This window comes from Anolis carolinensis, chromosome 2, assembly GCF_035594765.1.
Source record: "Anolis carolinensis isolate JA03-04 chromosome 2, rAnoCar3.1.pri, whole genome shotgun sequence".
Lineage (NCBI taxonomy): Eukaryota > Metazoa > Chordata > Lepidosauria > Squamata > Dactyloidae > Anolis > Anolis carolinensis.
Window position 1 is genome coordinate 76,947,603 of NC_085842.1, and position 22,670 is coordinate 76,970,272.

Below are 22,670 nucleotides of genomic sequence, written 5' to 3' on the forward strand. Positions count from 1 at the left end.
CATATGTATATATGTACCATTTTCCTGGCAGCCCCTCCAGCACTGCTTAGAGTATTTCTTATCAATTTGATCAATTTGACACACACATCACATCATACCTCACGGAAATATCTATTCTACTGACAAAAATATCTATTTAGCTTACTGTAGTTTGCTGCATAAGAGTGACGTTTGTGGAGGAGGCCACCTCCAACTTGGTCACCTCGATTCTATCTCTTTTTGGCCTCTTTTATATCTTTCTCTTCCCAGTCAGCTGACAACTCTCATCCAGCCAGTAAAGAGGTGGTCACTGCACAGTAGGCTCATAGTACACAAGGGATTTGTATTAAGTTCCACCGCATAATACAATTTTAGCATAAAACCCCATTTTTCTTTCCTGAACTGAATGATGTCTTGGGATTCTGACCAGAACATATTCTGAAATTGCAAAGGAAGACTTAGAAAATGCCTAGAGAGAATACTTCCAGCCAATTATATGGTAAATTTCTAGCAGTCACACTGGAGGCATAGAGAGAACATTTCTCTAGGCATTTTCTATATCCTCCAGATCGATTATATGACATTCTGCTTGCCTCAACTAGTATCCTTTGGGGCACCTATTCATACTCACTTATCTTTATAGTTAGGCTGATGTTATACCCAGAACCAGTCAGTACCAGTGTTTTCCATTACATTCATTCCACAAAGCTTTCTGCTTTCTATTTAGCACAATATTCCAGCTTCAGTGTCAAATTTGTCAAACTCTAGCCCAAATCGGTGTCCGCTGTGCTTCACTAAGGGATTAGTATCTGTACTGAGACATTAAATTGTTCAGCAAAGTTATTTTGCTAGTTAATAGCCCTGATGATTGGCTTTCTATAGAAAATCTTGATTTTGGAGCTATGTCTCATTTCTTCCCTCCTATGGTGGCAGCTACTTGAACTTTGCATTTTTTTAACAATATTGAATAGTCGTAATATTAGATATCAGACTGCCTTAGTTTGTAATAGGAAAAAGAAATATAGTAACTTTATACACAGTTATCACTTTACTCTTTTTGATGATAACCAAGTTTCTTGGAATGTTGAGAAAAAAAATTAAAGCCCAACACTTGTCATTCTCATTTAGAACTACAGTAGAATCTCACTTATCCAACATTTGCTTATCCAACATTCTGAACTATCCAACGCTGTCTGCCTTCTGCCCGGATCCACAGCTGTTTCTCTAGGTAGCAAGGACTGAACTTTTTACACATTTAATTTCTGACAATGTTGTTATTGTAAGTTCATTCTATGCAATTCTATGTTTATTTGTAGTCAATTTGTTAGTAGCCAATGTTTTTGTAGTCAATGTTTTCAATACATTGCGAGGTTTTGGTGCTAAATTAGTAAATAACATTACTACATAATGTTATTGTGTATTGAACTGCTTTTTCTGTTGATTTGTTGTAAAACATGATGCTTTGGTGCTTAATTTGTAAAATCATAACATAATTCGATGTTTAATAGGCTTTTCCTTAATCCCTCCTTATTATCCAACATTTTTGCTTTCCAACATTCTGCGGCCCGTTTATGTTGGATAAGTGAAACTCCACTGTACATTGTTTATTCTCAGGTGTGTAGAGCTACTTTAGTCAACAAAAGGGCAAAAGATGGGAGGTGGTGTTCCTTCTGTTTTCCCATTCTAGTATCAACCTTCTTTGTTCCAGAGAATCTGCCCATCCTCTGAATTAGAATGTTAGGGATCTAAGGGGTAGGATGAGAAGAAAACAATATGCTTCTCCGTGTTTTCTATTTGTGGAAGGAGCCTCTGAATGAAACTCTGCTATAAGAGTGCTCTCACAGATGGAATATAAGTCTATGTGGATATTTCTGCGTATGTAACTAAAACTGAAGAACAACAGAATGACAATAGGCAAAGTTTTCAGTCATTTATTTTTAATCAGCCATAATGTATAGCTTTTGGTTCTCTTAACTTACAGTTAAATAAGACATGTGCATTAAATATGCAGTTGCCTTTTTATACATTACTATCATTTACTTACTGAACTATGAAGTAATACTCTGCATTATATGTAGGTTAGATTCTTCATGTGATGTACTAGATCAAGATATGATGGCTGCAGTTCAGTGGCTTTAATAATTGCACACGGTTCTGTGCATTTAGCGGCATCTTCCTCTATAACCAGGGTAATTGTGCACATGTTCAGAATCCGTTTGCAATACAGCACAAAGCTCATCTGACCACAGGTCTTTGCATTATGTCCCAGTTTATCATTTGAAGTAGATTATTTTTACAGTATACATCAAAACAGTATATTTATACTGGCCCTGCAAAAATGTAATCATACTATCTATAATGGCAACAACAAACTACTATAGGATTTCTACATGGTTAACATTTAGCCCATACATACTTTTGTTATTTTTAAAAAAGCATACAATTTTAGAGGTAAAATGCATGAATAAATATTTAAGGCATTGAGGCTACTAAGTGTACAATATCAGTCGTGCCTTTCACTTTACAACAATTACTTAAATATTATCTAATCTGAGTTGTGTACTAGATTGTCAAATTAATAATACAGTACCTTTTAAAGTTTCTTCTTAGCCAGTTTAGCTTGGGCAACAACAATAGGAAATGATGAATGATAGTCTCCCGGAAGGTTTTTATTCTAAAATGTTTGCTTAATAACATGATTTGTACATTTAAAATAATAAATCAGAAGAGCTTTAAAGGTTTTGAAGTAATTGTAGGTATTTTCTAAAGCTATTGGATGGTATAAAATTGTGCATCTTCAGATTTCAAGTATTCTAAAGCTGGGTTTAACTTTTCTGCTTCAATTATATTCTGGATATGCAATCTTATTTTCCATAGTTTCCAATCTGCACACTGTTTCTATTTAATATACAGCGAAATGTTCCGGGTTGGATATCCCAGTATTTTACAGGATTGTTGAATAAGCTAATGCCACTGTATAATGTCTTCTTCAGTCTTCCTCCTGTTGGACAAAAATCATTCACTCCCACTTTGGAAATACTATTTGAATGAAGGAAGGCTACCTGTAGGAGGACAAAAGAAAAACAAATCAAACAAAATCTGCATATAATACATAAAAAGAATGACACAGATGTAGCTTTCTCCTTAAAAATGTGAGAAATGTGCAGACTAATCTTCTCAGATAAACGTGCATAGAAATAAAGATATGAAACTTCTAAAGCTAATATGTAGAGTGTAATTTCATTACAAACTGGTTGCCAAGCCACAAAGATAATGATGACACTGATACAGATGTATCACTGATCATAGTATTGAAATGACAACCAAATGTGTGTGTGGGCAGCGGGACGACTGTGAGACAGAGGAAACGAGGAGAACTTTGGAAACATAGCCATTCCTAGGGAATCAGACAGTATAATACTAATACTGGGTATGTTCTGAATCATGTTTTTGCTATTTTTGCATATGAATCTCGAAGAATACATATTTTACATTACACTATATTCTGAGAAGGTTGTAAAATTAGTGCTAAATATTCTTATAGCCCCCATATTATAGCTATAATGGGTAGAAAAATATATATACAATAACAAGTTATATATGTTCTATACCAGCCTGTACAAGGTCTCCAGGTGTTTTGGACTTCAGCTCCCAGAATTCCTCATCATTGGACAAGCTGGCTGGTCCCAAACACCTGAAGGGCCACAGGTGCTGGCTTTTTCTATATAAAAACAAGGCTAAGAGAGAACAGGATTTTAAAAGCTAAAATGTGTATTACCTGCAGATATTTCAAGTTTGGAAGATCAGAAGGCACTTTCTTCAGTTTGTTCTTTTCTAGGTGTATTTCTCGTATGTTTGGTATACTAGAAAAGCTTCCATTTTCAATTTCTTTAATTTTGTTGTTTCCCAGTCCCAATCTAGAGATAAATTAATACATTGCTATTAAAGTAGGTGACACAAGGTATTTTATGATAACACTTGGGACCAAATTGACATAAAGAAAGTTCTATAAATATCTCACTAGTTCCTTAATACAAGTAGGCCCAGGAACATTTTTAATTTACAGAATTTGAAGGATTCTCTTTAAATTTATTCTGGCCCCAATAGAAAACTACTGAAGATATATTGTCATCCTTTCTTCCACTCGGCATCTATCAGACTTTCTTCTAGTATTATTTCTTGTTACAATAGAATTCAATTTTATTATGTGTAGCAGCAGTTGAAGGTAGTACATCCTGCTTCATTGTGCCTTTTATGATACAGTTATGAAACTCGATGAACATGTGCTTCAGATCAATATGCACAATCTTAGATGTAAAGCCAGTGACAAGTAATGGTCATTTTTATATATGGCTATCAGAAGAGTAATATAAAGAATCAGTAATATGCCAGTTATTTTATTTATTTATTTATTTACAGTATTTATATTCCGCCCTTCTCACCTCGAAGGGGACTCAGGGCGGATCACAATGTACATATACATGGCAAACATTCAATGCCATTAGACATATGACACACACAGACGGAGACACAGAGGCTATTTAAGATTTTTTCCAGTTTCTGACTTCATGAGGGTATCCTCGATTCCGGCCACAGGGGGAGCTGCTGCTTCATTATCCACCAAGTTCCTCATCTTCCGGCACACACGCTGCTGGACATTTTTATGGTGACATAAATTAGTTAAATTAGCCTCCCCGCATAAGTGGTCCCTAAATTTCCTACTTGACAGATGCTACTGTCTTTCGGGTTACTTAGGTAAACAACAAGCTGGGGCTATTTAATGGTCAGGCACTTAATCCGACCCGGGCTTCGAACTCATGACCTCTCGATCAGTAGTGATTTATTGCAGCTGGCTACTAATCAGCTGCGCCACAGCCCGGCCCTTTTAGTTAGTTATGACTAACATTGGTCCCTCCAGTTGTGTTTAGCTTGATATGCTGCCCTTTCCAGATAATATTTGTTCGGTTGATGGTAACTTATCAGCTCTCCTCCTTACTTTGCTGACACTACTAACTTCCAAAACACTCTAATTTGATTATATTGAATGTTGAAATTATTGTTGGTGCTTCAGCCATAGCTATAATTGCAGAAGTTGCATTTGGTAATATATTCCAAATACTCAAGCTGGATTTTTTTAAAATGCTGTTTCATTAATATTGGCCACAGTTATCACATCCACATTGAATCTTTCAATATTCCCTTTACTGAATCAACATAGGGACTGCTGGAAAATGTACAGTTAGTCTTCCCCCACATACCCTCAATCTTTTGCTTAATGTCAATTGAAGACTGTTAAACAACATTTCTTATGTCAAGAAAAGAAAATCCGTTATGTATTGTAAAATGATTCTACATATGATTTGCAAAGGACTACAAAACACTTCATTTGCTTATGATCTACGTAGTTTTCTTTTTTTCACTTCATCATAATGTCTTCGGATTCATCACATAGTCTATATCTGGTTCTAAGCATCCACTACCAGAGCAGCTGGATTATTTTCCTTAACAAACAAAATCAGTAATAATTTCCGTGAAAATTGAGGATTCAAAACTCACTGTTTAACTTAGTTAGATCCATGGATTGACATATTGTAGAAATAAACCTCATTGGATCAGGGAACAATGACAAAAGAGAAACGTTTGTCTTAGGTAGCATGAAAATGCTCTGTATGAGCTAATAATGTTACGATATTATTTGTTCTGATCACTGCATCATTTTTAAACATGAAGAAAATATTTTACCTTTGAAGATTTTTATAGCGAATAAAATCCTCAAGCTCAATTGCAGAAATTTTGTTGTCATCTAAGTGGAGTTCCAGTAGGCTAGATGGCAGCCCTGTTAAGAAGATTATAAAAAGCAAGGTTATAAAATTAAACACATATTCAACCATTCTTATACTACTAGGTGTGTTGGAATAATATCAGAGACTGATCAGAGACTGGCAATCCTAATCAGGCGGACTTTGAACTAGGTTGTGTGGGGGAGAGTGGCATTATCCTTGGGAACAGTTGTTTATCAAGGCCTGGAATGAACAGACAAAAGGCTAAAGAGAAGGTTGGACAAACACAACAAGTACCAAGCAGTGAGAGGACAATAATCTCAAACAAACAGCTAAAGGGAATGCCCCATGGGCTTAGATGTCTTTACACTAACGCCTAGAGCATGGGAAATAAACAAGATGAGCTGGAACTCTTAGTAATACACATAACATGTAATACGCATAACTGAAACCTGGTGGGAGGAATCCTATAATTGGAATGTAGCAATGGAGAGGTACAACCTATTTCAGAGAAATAGACCAAACAGGAGAGGGGGTGGAATAGGATTATATGTTTAAAATACTTACGCACGTGAAGAGATGCAAGGCTTCAATCCTGGAAACCAGGTTGAGAGCATCTAGATAAAAATTAAGGGAACAAAGACTGAAAAAAGATGTAGTTGTGGGTTTTACTACAGAGCTCCAAGCCAGATGGAAGAAGTGGATGAAGCCTTCCTTGACCAGATGACCAAATATGAAGAAAGAGATATAGTAGTAATGGGGGATTTCAACTACTCTGATATTTGTTGAAATACAAACTTTGCCAAAAGTACAAAGTCCAACAAATTTCTCATTTGCCTTGCAATTTTATTTCCATAAGGTAGAAGAGGCAGCAAGGGAATCTGCTATTCTGCATCTGATCCTAAACAACAGTGAGGATCTGGTCAGTGGAGTAAAAGTGGGATCCTCAGGTGGGAGTGACCATGTGCTCCTGGAGTTTGCGATACAAAGGAAGGGTGAGACTAAGAGAAGTCACACATGCATTCTAGACTTTAGGGGAGCTGACTTCAGGAAATTTAAGTAAATACTGAGTGTGATTCCATGGACAGGAATACTAAAAGAGAAGGGAGTTAATGATGAATGTGAGTTTCTTAAAAGTGAGATATTGAAGGCCCAATTGCAAACAGTGCCAGCAAAGAGAAAAAATAGAAGTGTATAACAATCAGAATAGATATCCAGAGAATTTTTAACTGAGCTAAGATTTAGAAGAGATCTGCGTAAGAAATGGAACAGGGGAAATCACCAAAGAGGAATTCAAATAAATAACCAATACGTATAGGGAAAAGGTTCTTAAGACTAAGGCAAAATGAACTCAGGCTTGTTATGTCAGTAGAAAAAGGAAGAAAAAGGAAATGGTAGGGTCTCTGTGTGGATAAGGTAGTGAAATGCTAACGGGAAAGGGAAAATGCAGAGCTGCTCAACACCTTTGCCTCAGTCTTCTCCCAAAAAGTGATTGGTGTTCACCCTGACTAGTATGAAGCCAAAGAGATAATATGGGAAATGCGACCCAAAACAGGTAAATAAGTAGTCCAGGAATACCTGGCTACTCTAAATGAATTCAAGTCTCCAGGGCCAGATGAACTACATCCAAGAGTATTGAAGGAACTGGCAGAAATTGTTTCAGAACCACTGGCAATTATCTTTGAGGATTCTTGGAGAACAGGAGAAGTCCCAGAAGACTGGAAGAGGGCAAATGTAGTCCCTAACTTCAAAGGAAAAAACGAGGACCCAAGTAATTACCATGTGTTCAGCCTCATGTCAATACCAGGAAAGATTCTGGAAAAGATCATTAAGGAAGTGGTCTGCAAACACTTAGAAATAAATGCAGAAATTGCTAATTGTTAACACGGATTTATCAAAAACAAGTCATGCCAGACTAATCTGATCTCTTTTTTCAATAGTTACAAAGCTTGGTAGTTGTAGGGAATGCTGTGGATGTAGACTATCTTGATTTCAGTAAGGCCTTTGACAAAGTCCCCCATGACCTTCTACAGGAAGGAGATGCCTGGCTCAACAACAGTATATGTGAAAATGTGGAAGCCCTGCTTGCACACACAGCATCAACTGCCTCAAACATGAATGTTATATTTGTAACAGGGATCACCGATCACCTGGGCATGTGGTGCTTATCCTAGATAAATACTAAATATAGAGATGCCACTTCTGCCAATAAATTTCACCACAGCAGTACTGTATCCTCAGGACCCAATATTTACCAAGTTACTCCATTGGTCTGTCTAGCTTTTCAATTTCATTGTATATATCCTTTAGGTTTTAATCTTTCAACTAGTGCTTCCTAAAATCTGCAAAAGCAAGGAAGTTATAAAGAATTTCTCAGCAATTGGTGTTCAGTTTCTTTCTTTCTTTTCTAATAAAATATGTGATAATCATCACCATGTGCAGGATTTTTCCAAAGGACGAAGCAGTTACAGTTTTATGATTGTCAGGGATGTTTTGACAGTATGAGCTATGGAAAATTGTAAGTATAATAGTGTTCTTGTTGTGCCCCTTTAATGCTGATTTGCAGAATCATTTTCCAAGTTAAATCTAAGGGAACACCAGTACCTCAGAATAGTTGGCAACTGTGTTCAGCAAATAACCCAAAAGTTGTTTCTGTGGTGTGCTTGATAATGGAAGACATTGAACATTACTACATCTCAAGTCTTGGTGTTTATTATTTTCATTTATCTGCTTTCTGTACTGTACCATGACCTCAAGCATGCCTTTGGTTTTCATTGCGGCTTAGGAAAATTAAATCTCCACAGCTATTAGCTCTGGCAACACCAGGATGAAAACACCAAAGAATGTCCTTAGCATTCCAGTTCTACTTATGTTTTTCTAATGTGGGTAGTAGTGTGCTTTGCTGGTCATAAATTGGGAAATTAGGAAAGAGCATTTTATCATCAAAATCCAGTGTGGTATATTTGCATCAATGGAATTGGGAGGGGGGGTGCTTTGTTCTTCCCACTGCACTCCCCATAGACCCCAAATCGTGTTTTGCAGAGATGGAATATCCTCTGGACAGGACCAAAGGCTCTAGAAAGGAAGGGGAGAAGTGTTCAAGATTGGATTTAGGCCAACTGTGAGTTGTGAGTTGTAAGACAGTTTGTATTCTAAAACTTACAATCTTTATTCAGATGCATCTGCTACCATTTTCTCTTAGATAGGTAAAGAACCATATCAATTACATGTTTTTCTAGGAAAATTTGTTAAGATGTTAGCACTCTAAAAATTACATCCTTTATGGATGAAATCCAAAAGAGAGTTAGAAATGCTTAGGCCTACTGAAGTTTATGGTGATATTGTCCTAATATAGGATGAATCTGGGTTAGCAAATTGTGCCCCCACATTGCTGACAGTAGGTCTCTGGAGTTCCTCTGATTGTCCTCTGACTTCTTGTCAGCACTGGGTATAGGGCCAGTGTAGACAAGCTCTTAGTAAATTGTTATACATCTTCACATTGGCTCCTCTGTAAACTTCGGTTAAGAAATGACCAGCATTTTTAAAAAATTGTACAATTTTTCTATTTCATTATATATTTTTTCAGCTAAACCTTTGTCTTTATTTCTATTCATTTGTGTACCTATGATAATGAATGTCACTTTTCTGTACTTTGTGGCATACACATCCTTTTCAATCAAATACACCTTTTCACCTAATTCTAAGGAAATTTGTTTCTGTGCTAAACCAATGCCTGGCTGCTTTAATGGTCTGGAATAGGAGGTACAGCTTAGACAAGAACAGAGATAATTCTTCTCGGTCAAAAGAAAGATCTGGGAATAGGGATTCAGTCTGTGTTAGATGGGCTTACACTCTCCCCGAAAATGCAAGTTTGCCATCTGGGGTTATTCCTGGATTCAGCTCTGAACCCAGGGGCTATATGCTCCCTGTAGCAAGCACCAATTACCAACCTGGCTGCAGCTCTTTGGACTAACTGGAGTTTCTGAGCACTAGTCAAGGGCAGCCCTGCGTATTATAGTAATCTGAACAGGATGTAACCAAGGCATACACCACCATGGTAAAATCCAACTTCTACAGGAAGAAGCGCAGTTGTTACACTAACTTTAACTGTGCCTTAACTTTAACTGTGCCTTGGGAGAGATAAAGTGGAGTATAATAATAATAATAATAATAATAATAATAATAATAATAATAATAATGATGAATAAGGTAAATGTGTAAATCTGTTCCCCCTATTACTGTCTGCCCATCTACATATGTTTTTGCCAGTTTGTGGTATAGTCACTGGCTTGCGTATCTGAATTACAAGACATTAATGTTTGCATTAAATTTGTATGTGTTATTTCACAAATAGATCACATTGATCTTGAATTCATCAACATAATGACCATAATGAAAAGCAGTATGATAAAAAATGTTTAAAACATTTGATTTAAAAAAATAAAAAAGATACTATACCTTTAGGAATAGATGTTAATTTAGCTTCGGCAATTCTTATGTGAAATGCTGTCACACCTTCAAAAGCTCCAGGTTCTATTCCTTCATTATCAAGAGGGTTTGCACTCATTTCTGCCAAAATAAAGTATTTTATAATATTGATGGTTCACATATCTGAAGTTTTTAGGGCTTCTTCTTTCTCATGGTATGATATGTGCAGACATGGGTTTTTAAAAATTAAATACATGGTTTAAAAAAAATGCACAATGTGCCATGATTTTATTTTTTTGGAAGCACTACTTTCTATATACTTCTGGGTAGAAGTAAATGGTCCATATCTTGGACCCCCTCTGTACTGACCATTTAATGCATTTGAAGCTAGCATCCAACTTGCAGCAGCCAAACAACAAACTCCCCAAAAAGTGTGTGAAAGAAATCCCTTAATATCATCAGCATTCTGGTTTGTGTCATCAGCATCTGGGCCTCAAACTGGTTCCAGGATTTTCTGTGTAAATCATCTGCACAACAAAACCACTTTCTTCAATACCAGTTTGAAACGGCATTAAATGGTCAGTGCAGATGGGGCCTAAGAGAGCTTTAATGACAAAAGTTGAGCTCCGTTATTTATATAACAATTAGGCCATTTTAAAAGTTCATTCATTTTTAAGTCACAGCCTAAATACCAAAATTCAAAACATGAAGATGCATCGAAGTTTCTAAAATGTCAGGGAACACTTGCTTTTTGTTGCATGCAGTTCTTTCAAAAGCTTCAGCCAGCCTTTCAAAAAACAAACAGTTCCCTAAGTCTGAGAGAAGTAATTTGCCCAAGATGTGAAGAGGCTACTAGTTTAAAGGGCTCTAAAAGGAGAGTACCCAAAGGCTTATGCACTTCAGTTGTTTGGTAAGATTGTGCAGTGCACTTGTGAGGAAGGGGGTATGCTAGCCCTATCCCAAATAATTGAAAGTGTCATAGTGAGAAGGGGGGGGATTCATCTCCACTGAGGCTCTCCACATGAGCCAGAACCCTGTTTATCCCCATAGTCTGATCCTTCTAGACAGCTTCCAGTAGGTGGGTGGGTATTATTTATCTCCTGATTCTGCTTATCCTTTGCAGCGGTCCCTTTGCATATATGTGCTTGTATAAAGACACTATTCAGAACTTTTTAGGTAGCTGAAAGTTTGCGGGCACCCCATTATTAATATACATATTCCAGAGCCTTTCCAGAGTTTTCTTTGTCCACAACAATGGAAAAATGAGGTAATTCTATTCTAGCTATGGAAGGATAAATAAAAGCAGTTTTGTGCTAATATCAATGTATTAATGTTTGACAGTTTTCAACTAGTTTGTGTTCAGTGACAGAAAAGAGTCACAGATTCCCCACATCTAAACTAGACAAGTTCTTTTAAAAACTGAACCTCCATGCTAAGCTTTTGTTAAAGAATGTATTTGGCTTATTGAGTAATGCCTGATCTGAACAAATTAATACTTTCCTGATGGCGTTGACTCATCTATGCTGTCAGCTTGTTTGTGAAAATTGCTTATAAAAGAATGAAAACTGGGAAAGCACTCTTTTATTTTGAAAATAAGAATGGTGAACTATACATGGATTTTTGCATTTTAATAACAAAATGTGACCAGAATTGCCTATGTTAAACTATTGCCTTATATACTTATGTATAAGTCAACCTCATGTATAACTCAAGGGCAGGATTGTGGACCAAAATTATGGGTTTTGACGTGGCCCATGGATAAGATGAAGGTCATTCTGTAGAGAGGAGAAAGCACCAATACTGCTTCGGGTATTCAAAAAGGCCAGAAGCAGCACCACAATGGAGAAAGTAGAGGAAATCAATGCTTCTTTTCAGTTCTCCCAGGATGGAGTAACATCTTATCTATTCAGAGTAGGGAGTGGATCCTCCCCCCCCCCCCAAGAGTTAAGGTACAGTAGTCATATTGATTTATGGATATGTCTAAGTAGGTATTTTGGGCTGATTTTTTTTTACTAACATGTCTAGACCTACATATGAGCATACAGGGTACTTATTGGCTTGTGCCCATCTGTGCTGGTTAATAGCCTACCTTACCCTCTTAGAAAAATATGTAATCATACATATACTGGGTTACTTAAATTCATGTTATGCACTCTTGTCAGAATTGCAATAATGTGTCTGTCCTGGCTAGGATGGTCTTGAACTTAAAGATACAGTTATGTCACATGCTCTATATAATAGAACAAGAAAGTTTTCATAACAAAGCTGATGAATGCTCATTTTATTATACATTAGTATAGTATAATGGCTTAGGCTTTTTTGTTCTTTAATTGTAAAACATTGTTTATGGTCTAGTATTAGAGGCACTGCCAAATAATTTGTACTTTATTAATTACATAATCATTGCCTATTTCCAGATCTGAATTGCTCCACCATTTAGCTGCTTGCTGTCTTGAAATTTCTGCCTAGTCGCTTGGCAGATAGCTATAAAATTACTTCCTCTTCATCAAGAGCTTATTTAAGTTTTAATTTCCATTGCATTGCTGATGGGTGAAATATCAGTTTTTATACAGCAACTTGACATACATACCATACTTACCCAAAACATGTAAAGACTTCATTCCTTTAAATGCTTCTTTGTGTATTTTTTTAACCTTATTATCATGAATTCTTATCTCAGCTAAACTTTTTGGCAGATTGGCTGGAATTTCAGTTAAATGATTATGAGATAAGTAGAGGCGCCGCAACTTCTTTGTTGATTGAAAGGCTTTGGGGTGGATCTTGGTTATCTTGTTGTTGTTCAGTGCAAGTGCCTAGTGTTAATGAGATAACATAAAAATAGAACATGTATTTTTTAAGATCCTTGGTCAGGAGAGGAATATTCTTTTTTTAAAAGTAAGTACTTACAGTTTGGTTTGTGTGTGTGTAAAAGATTTTAGAATTCTATGGATAACAGGTTGTGGATTTCAGAATAGGTAAAAAGGAAATACTTCCCTTCATTGAATGTTTTTAAGGAGAGGATAGGTGGCCATCTCTCTGATAGGCTTTAATTCTGATTCATACACTGATGAGCCAGTGTAGTATTGTGGTTTCAGCATTGTACCATGACTCTGAAGACCATGGTTTGAATCCCCATTTAGCCATGAGTGACCTGGGGCAAGTCACAATCTCTCAGCCTCAGAAGAAGGCAAAAGCAAATCCCCTCTTGCCAAGAAATCTCACAAGAAGGTCACATTAGGGTTACCATAAAAAGGAAGTGACTTGAATGCACACAAGGACAACAACACTGATGAGCTTGAACTAGATGAGCCTTGGTGTTCCTTCAAGCTCTACCGTTTTTTGATTCTGTGTAATCCGAGTCTTTTTAAATGCCTTGTGCAATCCAAAACTAGCTATGTTTTCCCAGTTTTATTATATAGAGGTAAAACACAATGATATGGTCTGCAATGTTTGTGCTTAGAGTAAATAAATAAATACTCTTGATTGATTGAAAATTTGGAAATACTGCTTTTCATTTTTTTAAAAAATAGCAGTATTCCGTAATGAGTATACCTCACAACCTCTGAGGATGCCTGCCATAGATGTGGGCGAAACGTCAGGAGAGAATACTTCTGGAACATGACTATACAGCCCGGAAAACACACAACAACCCAATATTCCGTAATCTTTGTTTTAAACTAAGTACACATGATATATTTACATCCTACTCTTATACAGAAATCTCAGTTGGCAAGAGTCTGATTATGTCTCCTCAGTTTTAACAATTCAGCGGCATCAAATTATCTCAGACCACTCACTAGATTTTTCTTTTCCCACACATTTTGTCAATTTACTTCCCTTCAATTTACCAATGAAGGGAAGTATTTCCTTTTACCTATTTTGGAATAGATATATTATTTAAATCACCTGGGACTGAACAGAATTATTGTTGCTAGATATGAGAAAGAACTTGGGCTCCAACATTTTTGGTCCATTTCTTTTGCCTAAATGAGTGAGCAGTATTGTGTAAATCCAATTCTTAGCTAGATCTTTTCTCAGTCTAATGCAGTCAGTATGCAATCTAAGAAATCTAAACAGAGCTTTCTTCACACTTGATAATTTATTTGTTTTCATCACATCTCTTTCTGTCTCACTCTTGTTCTCTCACACACATTTTTTCTGTCTTTCCTACAGAAGATTCAAGGCTTTATAATCATATGAAGTTTTCAAAAAGGTATATTTATATATTTAATCATTGGAAAGTATTTTTAAGAATATGAATAGGCCAGTAACTGCTGGTGACTCCCATACTAGTTGAGCAGTCTCTGATTTAACCTTAACTTTAATGGCGCAATCCAAGGTGCTGATGGGATTGAACACCTTGGATACCTCCACTGATTTATTTGCTATCCCATTGACATGGAAGCAAACAAATTCAATTAAATTTGATTGTGTAATATAAATTTCACCTCATGTTTCAGTTCTATGTCTTTCTGCATGTGTATCAAGTTATACATATTACAGCAGTGTATCTGAAGTGTGACATATTGTCATAGTCTTTCATTGAAAGGAATGCTATGAATGTTAGAAAACAAACTTACATATAATGATGTGAGTCCTTTGAGATCATTTTCTTTGACTTCTTTTATTTTGTTGTTTTGAAGGTCTATCATGCGAGTGTCATATGGAATATTCTTTGGTATTGAAGTCAGACCTATTTATGAGGAATAAAATATAAAACTGAAAATGTGCATCTCTTAACAACAAATAATTTCAGTCTGCAAGAGTTCATGTTCCAATTTTGGCAAGAGTCCATGTTCCAAAGAAAAAACCCAAACTTTAATTTCTAAAAAATATATCAATTGGAAAAATTGACTCTCCTGTTGTTCATGCCAGAACTCTATTTTTAAATATTCTTCTATGTGCACCAAATTATATTCTACTTTTTCGAAGATGAAACTAATCTGTCTGTTTTTGCAGAGCAAGAAAACAAATATAAAGACGATATAAAATTTAAGAACCCCAAAGACTTTTGTGCATGTACATATTCAGCTATTGGGTTCATGTCAGTTGAAGTAGTGAACATGCGTGAAGCTAACCTCAAAATAGATTTTGCACATCAGATAGCCTTTTAAAGATTTCTTTCAATGCCAGAGCAGATTCATTGCCTGGCAGATATTGGAGCCACCAAGGACACTGGTATCTGATGCAAATGCATGAGATTTTCTGTTTAAAAGAATATGACAAAATTCACTACTATTTCCATATTTCACATCCATGATGAAAAGAATTCAGTATTTAAAAATACGAAGGGAAATTAAAAGTGATTGATATACATGTGCCTACCTAGTTCTTACATAGGCAGACCAGACTATTGTGCTCACTGAGTTGATCTCACATATCATTTTCTGAAAAATTGAAATAGTTTAGAACTCTGTATTTTAATTTATTTTTAAAATTGATTCCAATAAAATAACATGAGATTTTATTTAAAAATATATGAAAGCATTCATGGTTATGTGTGCATATATATATATACACAGATACAGTTGGAATAGATTGTGTGTGTTTATTTTTGTATGAATGTGCATATACATGCAATGGAGAGCTTCACTATAGAATCTTCTATCTCTTGACAAGACTAATGTTTGTTTTTTTGTGGTATTCCAGGAAATCTAAGGGGGTGGAGGCTACTGAAATAGTCTTTACACGCATATTATGTAACGTAATGAACTGATTGAGACTGATTTGCAAATTAACCCATGGAACTCAAAAATTGTTAGGCAAAACTCTTAACATTGCCAAATAGTTTTACAAGTATATTACATAGTCTCAGAAATAAGCATGTGATCCCTGTATTTGAACAAAAATGGTCATTGACAATATATTGTAGATTTGTTGTTGAAGGCTTTCATGGCCGGGATCACAGGGTTATGATGTTTCACCCACATCTATTGCAGGCATCCTCAGAGGTTGTGAGGTACCTTCACAACCTCTAAGAATGCCTGCAATAGATGTGGGTGAAACATAAGGAGATAATACTTCTGGAACATGACTATACAGCCCGGAAAACACACAACAATATTGTAGATTATTGGTCTTACCCAAATCAGAACAGTGGACAACTCTGGAGTAGCACTGACATCCAAAAGGACATACTGGAAATAAGTCGAAAGGTATTATGGACGGTCCAGTTGGAAAAAGAGAATTGTCATCATCCTTGTCATCATCCTTGTCATCGTCGTCATCGTCATCATCGTCGTCAAGGTCTTCCATATCCATTAGCATTACATTCTTAAAGTTGAAGTGTGAAGGACTTATGAAAGGCTTAGCAGAACATAAAGCCAACAGAAGGAAAAGCACACATTCATTCATGTCTTCAGGATACAGAGTCCTAAAACAAAATACAAATTTTGTAAATGCACAATAGAAACTATCTGTAATTTAAATAGTTTAAAATTTGGCATGTTGCTATATATCAGTGATTCCCAACCTTTGGGCCTCCAGGTGTTTTGGACTTTAACTCCCTGAAATCCCAGCCAGCTTACCAATTGTTAGGAACATCGGGAGCTGAAGTCCAAAACACCTGGAGGCCTGAAGGTTGGGAACCATTGCTGTATATGAATGTGTTGGATGTTTATATTAACTTAATTATGGAGATCTGGTTTGTTTGTTAGAAATTATTTGTTTACACTTTTTTAATGCCAATGTGAGATTAATACAGCCCTTCAGCATGCAATGGGATCTTGTACCATATTAGAGACTGAGAGAACAAAGTTGGAAGCATAAGCTTTTACAAACACTTTGCTTCCTCAGATGTCTAGGAACAGATCTTTATAGGCAGAGAGTTTATGTGAATAGCCACAGAAATGCAAAACTTGTGAATATGGTGATGAGAAGTTCTATATTAACAATGGTCGTTGAGGGACCAAGATGTTGCCTAAATCCAGGATGTCTAGATGATCATATGATGAATGGTGAAGGGAAATATTGGAATGTATTGTGGGAATTGAAAGCAGATGTAATAAACTGGCCAAGGAATCTTTCATGACATTGGGGTATTAACTTGTGTTAGAATATGTGTAGTGTACCAGGAAACCATTGTTTCTGTTCAACCCAGTGTCAGTACACCAGAGTTTATGGGTAAATCCCAATTTTGCTGTTTCCCTTTCCAATCTTTCTTTATCGTTTTTTTTTTTTTTTTTGTTAACAACAGCTATTCTTAGATCAGAAATGGAGTACCAAGGAAGACTGAAGCTTTCTGCAGTTGGTTCTTCTATCTTTCCATTTATCACCTGGCATAGACACAGGTCTATTTTCCCAATGTAGAATGTAATAACTGCCCTTCAGCAGTTATTGTTTTGTAAAACCCAGCTGTCCAAGACCGCAGAACAAATGGGGAAAAAAGAGTAAGTGAGGAGATAGGAAAGAAAGGTATGAAAGAAAGAAAGACAGCCAATGACAACATCATCACACTAGCTGAGAAGACTAGTGGTCGCGGCAGTAATTGGGAGGATCCCTCCCCAACAACTGAATTGGCATCCTGATCTTCTGCTGACTGATGCACAACATCAGAGATCAAATGCAACAAACCTGTGACGAGTCTGGATTCTTTCCCATATGTATGGGAAGGGGCTTAGAGTAATTTGTACAGAGCTGCTTCTTCTTCTTCATTCACACAGTTGTTTCCGACTCTTTGTGGCCTCATGGACCAGAGCTGCACAAGCCATATTTGCAGATCACATGGAATCACGCAAAGCAGACTGCTTCTATAATGCCTATCTATCAGGAGCTGAAATTTTGGAGGTAGTTAACACTCTGGACAGCTACTGAACACACCAGTCCCAGTTAACTATGCTGAAGGGACTCTTCATTCAGCCAGTGACCTGAGTATGCAAGATGACTTAAAATTACTTTCTTATTTCCAGGAACAATAGTGTGAACACTGGGGTCATGAAAAATATAATGACTTTTAGCTGTCTTCCAAAAGAATGTAAGAGGAGACATATTGCATTGGGAAATCATAGCTATCAAAATGAAACATAAAACACATAAAATAGATCTTGCTATATCTGAGGTCAGAGCACCTAAACTCTCCATCCTTTTGCATGATAAATGAATCTGTCACTATGAATCCCGTAAAGGAATGGCAAAACCATAGGTCCTCCAACTCTAATAAACCCTCATTGCATGGGAGTTGTAGTTTTACACAGGCTTTGATCTTTTCTACTAAATAGTGCTTGTGACTTACCAAACAACAACCTCCATGATTTCATAGCATTGAGCCATGACAGTTAAGACAATGTGAAACTGCATTAATTTTGCAGTGTAGATGCATCTTTAGATTCCAGATGTGGCTTCCTTGGTTGCATCTTATCTATCTGGAATGCATTCTTTCTCTTTTTCTAATGTTTTCTGCTCTACCAATCATTTTTGTATTTTCTAGTAAATTATGCCTTCTCATGATATGACCACAATACTACTGTCTCAGTTTAGTCAACTTTGTTTCTAGGGAGACTTCATGTTGGATTTGTTCTAATATGTGTCTTTGTAGTAGTTCATGGTATCCATAGTACTCTTCCCCAATATCACATTTCAAATGTGTTGATTTTCTTCCTATGAGTTTTGACAATTATACATAGGAACAGGAAATATGATGGCATATTTGAAATATGAGTATGTCCCTTTAAAAGGTAATACTGAAAGCAGAAGTGGGTGGCTAGATCTATTCATGTATTTAGTGTCTCACCAGCATGCTGATAAAAAACAGGTATGTGATTGTTTGATTGTATTAAATTTCTAATGGCATGCAAAGTTTTGGTTGAACAAAATATTGTGTTTGAAATGTGTTGTAGTTCAAGCCTTCATGGTCACAACTCCCTAAGATTACATTCATATTCAAATTCAAACTCTTCAAAGATTTCTGTTAAGTGATACTGAGTCCTTATCTAACCTGAAGCTGCATTTCTACTCCCTCCTTCACTGAAGAAACCTTTGAGCTATTCTGTGAGGCTCTAAATGCTTTAGCAGAAAGGCCTTCCAGAATGTATAAAACAAATATTTTAGTGTGTTTAGTTTCCTCTTTGATTCCTTTCAACAGCTAAACAAGTTAGTATGAACATCTAAAGTGGCTTGACTGTCTGAAAAAGCATGTAGACTTTTGTTTTAAATTAAATGGCACACTTTTGGTCTGTTGCCTAGACAACCCATTTAACTATTTCAGTGTCTACAGAATTAGCTGAGCAGGGAAGACTTCTTTTTAATTCCCTTTATATATTTTATGAATGAAGGCGCCACCCTGTCATCAAAGAGCAGTGAGGTCATGGCCATTCCATTCCCCTGACCATGATTTTGTGAAAGGAGATACTTACAGTTAGCTTACTGAGAAATTCATATTTAATCCACATTTAATATACACATATAGGGAAGGGAAAGCTGTATAATCTTAACTACAGTGGTTTCACCCATATAATGCATAAAACGGGAATCTGTCTGTACCTGAAAAATAAGTGATTCTTCCTCCCTTGATAGTTACATTCTGTTGACTCTATTATTATTGCTTAGTTTTCTCCCTAAGACAATGATGCCTTTCCATCAGCCCTACTGGTATTTTACAGGTAATGCTTATGCAAATATCATGACTCTCTGATGAGTGAACCACTTATATGTGCTTGCAAGCACATTATTTTTAGGGAAATTATTTCAGTTTTTCAAGTATATTCTGTTTCACAATCTAGAACTGTAGTCTACTATAAGTCTCTATCTGATAAACTCTGATCTTGTTCTTTAAAACTGCCAAATATTCTAAGACATCAACACTTTGTCTTAAATCATGTCATCAGTAAGCTGAATCATATTGAAACTTACTTAATTTCTTAACTTTTCTAACAAGGAAAAATCTCCCATGTGCACAGAGTTTCTGCATGTTATTAAAATGTGCTGTTGATATAGTGTCTTAACAGTGGCTTTATTAAGCCCACTGGCTCTATGGAAAAAACTTCTGAAAAACCTGACTTTGGTACAGGAAATCATGATACCGATGGAAAAAAGGGGATTTTAGTGCATGCTGCCAACTTGGCTAGAACTCTTATAATGCCAAGTTCTATAATTTACTTTGAGAATAAAGCAGAGCTCTAAAGTTCCCTTCTGATTAACCTTTGACAAATAATGCTTATATGTAATATATTCTTGTTTCAAAACTTGCAACACAAGTCTCTATTTAATTCATTGGAACATACTTTAAGGCAGCCTTAATGATTTTCACAAAGCAAAAAATCATAAACCAAACTTTGTAAACCTAAATATGGCAAGATGCAACACTATCTTTTTAAAAATTCTAGAGTGTTTCATTGTTTTCATTGAGTAGACAGACACATACTCTACACTGCTGCTCTTTTAAGGTATTCTCAACATGTTGCCTGTTCAGATTGTATATCTGCAATAATATCACACATTTACTTAATGTTCATATTCTAACTACAAAGAAATGAATCCAACTGATAGAGATTTTCATTCTGAGAAACACTCCCATGTGATTCACATCCACATGTGCCCTGCAGTCTGCTCCAGAAGGTTCGCAGACCTTCCAAAAACCTATGGAAGTTGGCACTGGGAGCTTCAGGAAGAGGAAGAAATGGTACAAAATCACTGGCTTTTCTATTAGTAAAGCCCCCTGCTGGCTACACAGCTCTTCTACAAACAGAGAAACTCCTTCCGCTCCTGGAAGTGGACCATTGGATGCATACTACAACATATGGAGGGAAAAAATCATGATAGAGACAACCCTGAAGTATTTTCACAAAGAAAGCATCATATATTGTTACAAAAGGATGTTTTAAAGGGGCTTCTGTTAATACCAGTCAGAAGCAGTAGGCAGCCAGTCTGGTATATGAAGAATTCAACTTGGCAAGCAATGAGCTACTGATTTCCTTTTGGAGAAGCATGGGAAATCCTTATGTCATTAGTAACTCCAAGTGTCTACTCAGCACTGAATCCATAGAAAGAAATAAGAATCTTAATCAATGCATTACTTCGGCACCTGCTATTCATACTCTTTCCTCAAACTTTTAAGTCTTTTTGTGCTTGCATCTTTTGAGAAAATAATGTAAGCTTCCAAGACACAAAGGAGAATAGACTTACAGAAATCATAATTTATAACATTGCAAATTTAAACATGTTTTAATTCAGAATGCTGTTTTGTTTTGGAGAAGAATTAGTTGATTTCCTCTGATCAAAACATCAGAGATCATGTACTTTTAACTGAGTCCATGCTTTTATGAACTTCTGCTGGTCAATGAACTGTTTTCCTTTATTAAACTTTGTTTTACTTTGTATGGTAGCAATTAAGTTATCAATATCTGAAAACACAACGAAACAAAAATAATCAAGTTTGCAGTAATATGCAGTCTACTGGAAGTAACTTCTATTGTATTTAGTATGGCTTACTTAATAGTAGCCATACATAGGATTGTAGCACAAGCATCCAAAAACAGGATAGGCTTTTTCCCCCCACAGAAAAAAATAACCGTCCTATGCTAGACTGGTTTAAAAGGAACATATTTGTATTTCCTTTGTTGTCCACAATATAAAATATTAATGACATTGCTGATATATCCTCCTAATATTTACTTCAAAACATTACAGTTAATTAGATTATGTTATCAATGACAAAACATGCTGCTAAGTTAGAATGGTGGTTATTAAAAGTTTTTAAAAAAATCATACCTTTCAAGACTGTCAAGTCCTTCTAAAACAATATTCCACCTGAGAAAAATATTCCAGTTCTTTGCTATATGGAATTCAAATTCAAGTCCGTATAAAATTAGCAGTAAATAGTAAAATGGTTTCTAAAAATTACTTTAAAGTTCCTGTTGCTCCTGGCAGTCTGGGTGCTACTTGAATAAACTGCTTCTGTGGATTAGTCTATCTGAGTACTGAAGAATGATGTTAAGAAACTTGTTACTGCTCATGTGTTTTTCATCACTCCTTGTATCTCAGCCAAAACTTCTAGCTTAGCTCTAGACGTCTAAGCAAAAGATGTGGTTAAATCTGAAGCCTAATAGTGAATGGCACAAAGCCAGAACAAGCCCCATATGGTTCATTCAAGTCCATTTCTGATATGAAATGACACACTTATTTTTAAAAATCTGCAGTTTGCAGTTTCTTACATAAATGAAGAAACATGCCCACATTTAAGAAAAACAACCTAATAATAGACACCTTATTCCAAATAGAAATACTGCTTAAGGGAATAGCAGTAGGGTTACAGGGGATTATAACAAACAAGGTTTCAAGATGAAAAAAAATTCTGGGCATGATCCTATGAATTGGTTTACTGGTTTTGTATGTGGCAAGAAGCTTCATTTTATATTTCTGAAATGTCAAAAACACACACATTGCATGGCAAATATCTGAGCAATCTCCAAAAGGAAATTGTAATATATTAGAGTGGGGAAGGGGAGGTCTTCTGCTGAAATAATTCCACTTAGGTTGCCCCAGGACATG

At 36.1% G+C, this 22,670-nt stretch overlaps 2 protein-coding genes across 4 annotated transcripts in view; one reads left to right on the forward strand and one right to left on the reverse strand.

Annotated features, from left to right (window-relative positions):
- cenpp (centromere protein P) overlaps window positions 1-22,670 on the forward strand; it is a 224,474-nt gene that overhangs the window by 100,153 nt on the left and 101,651 nt on the right. The gene's annotated exons all lie outside the window — the stretch shown is intronic.
- Window positions 1,896-22,108, reverse strand: aspn (asporin). 3 transcript variants are annotated; one of them, XM_008105180.3, is made up of 8 exons: window positions 21,891-22,107; window positions 16,271-16,560; window positions 14,768-14,880; window positions 12,787-13,000; window positions 10,218-10,328; window positions 5,722-5,815; window positions 3,758-3,896; window positions 1,896-3,041 (listed from the first exon to the last, which is right to left on the reverse strand). In XM_008105180.3, the coding sequence occupies exons 2-8, from the start codon at window positions 16,539-16,541 to the stop codon at window positions 2,844-2,846; spliced, it is 1,140 nt and encodes a 379-aa protein (XP_008103387.1). In that variant the 5' UTR covers window positions 16,542-16,560; window positions 21,891-22,107; the 3' UTR covers window positions 1,896-2,843. The 3 variants fall into 3 exon arrangements, with proteins under 3 accessions (XP_008103387.1, XP_008103388.1, XP_008103389.1); XM_008105181.3 differs by having other exon boundaries at window positions 22,024-22,101; XM_008105182.3 differs by lacking the exons at window positions 1,896-3,041; window positions 3,758-3,896; window positions 5,722-5,815 and adding an exon at window positions 5,823-8,834 and having other exon boundaries at window positions 21,891-22,108.

Coding starts and splice junctions, on each gene's coding strand:
- aspn (XM_008105180.3), bottom strand. CDS start 16,541: ATGAATGAATGTGTGCTTTTCCTTCTGTTGGCTTTATGTTCTGCTAAG. Junction 14,881..16,270: donor TGTCCACTGTTCTGATTTGG/GTAAGACCAATA, acceptor CCTCATAAATAG/GTCTGACTTCAATACCAAAG. Junction 5,816..10,217: donor ATTAACATCTATTCCTAAAG/GTATAGTATCTT, acceptor TCTTCTTAACAG/GGCTGCCATCTAGCCTACTG.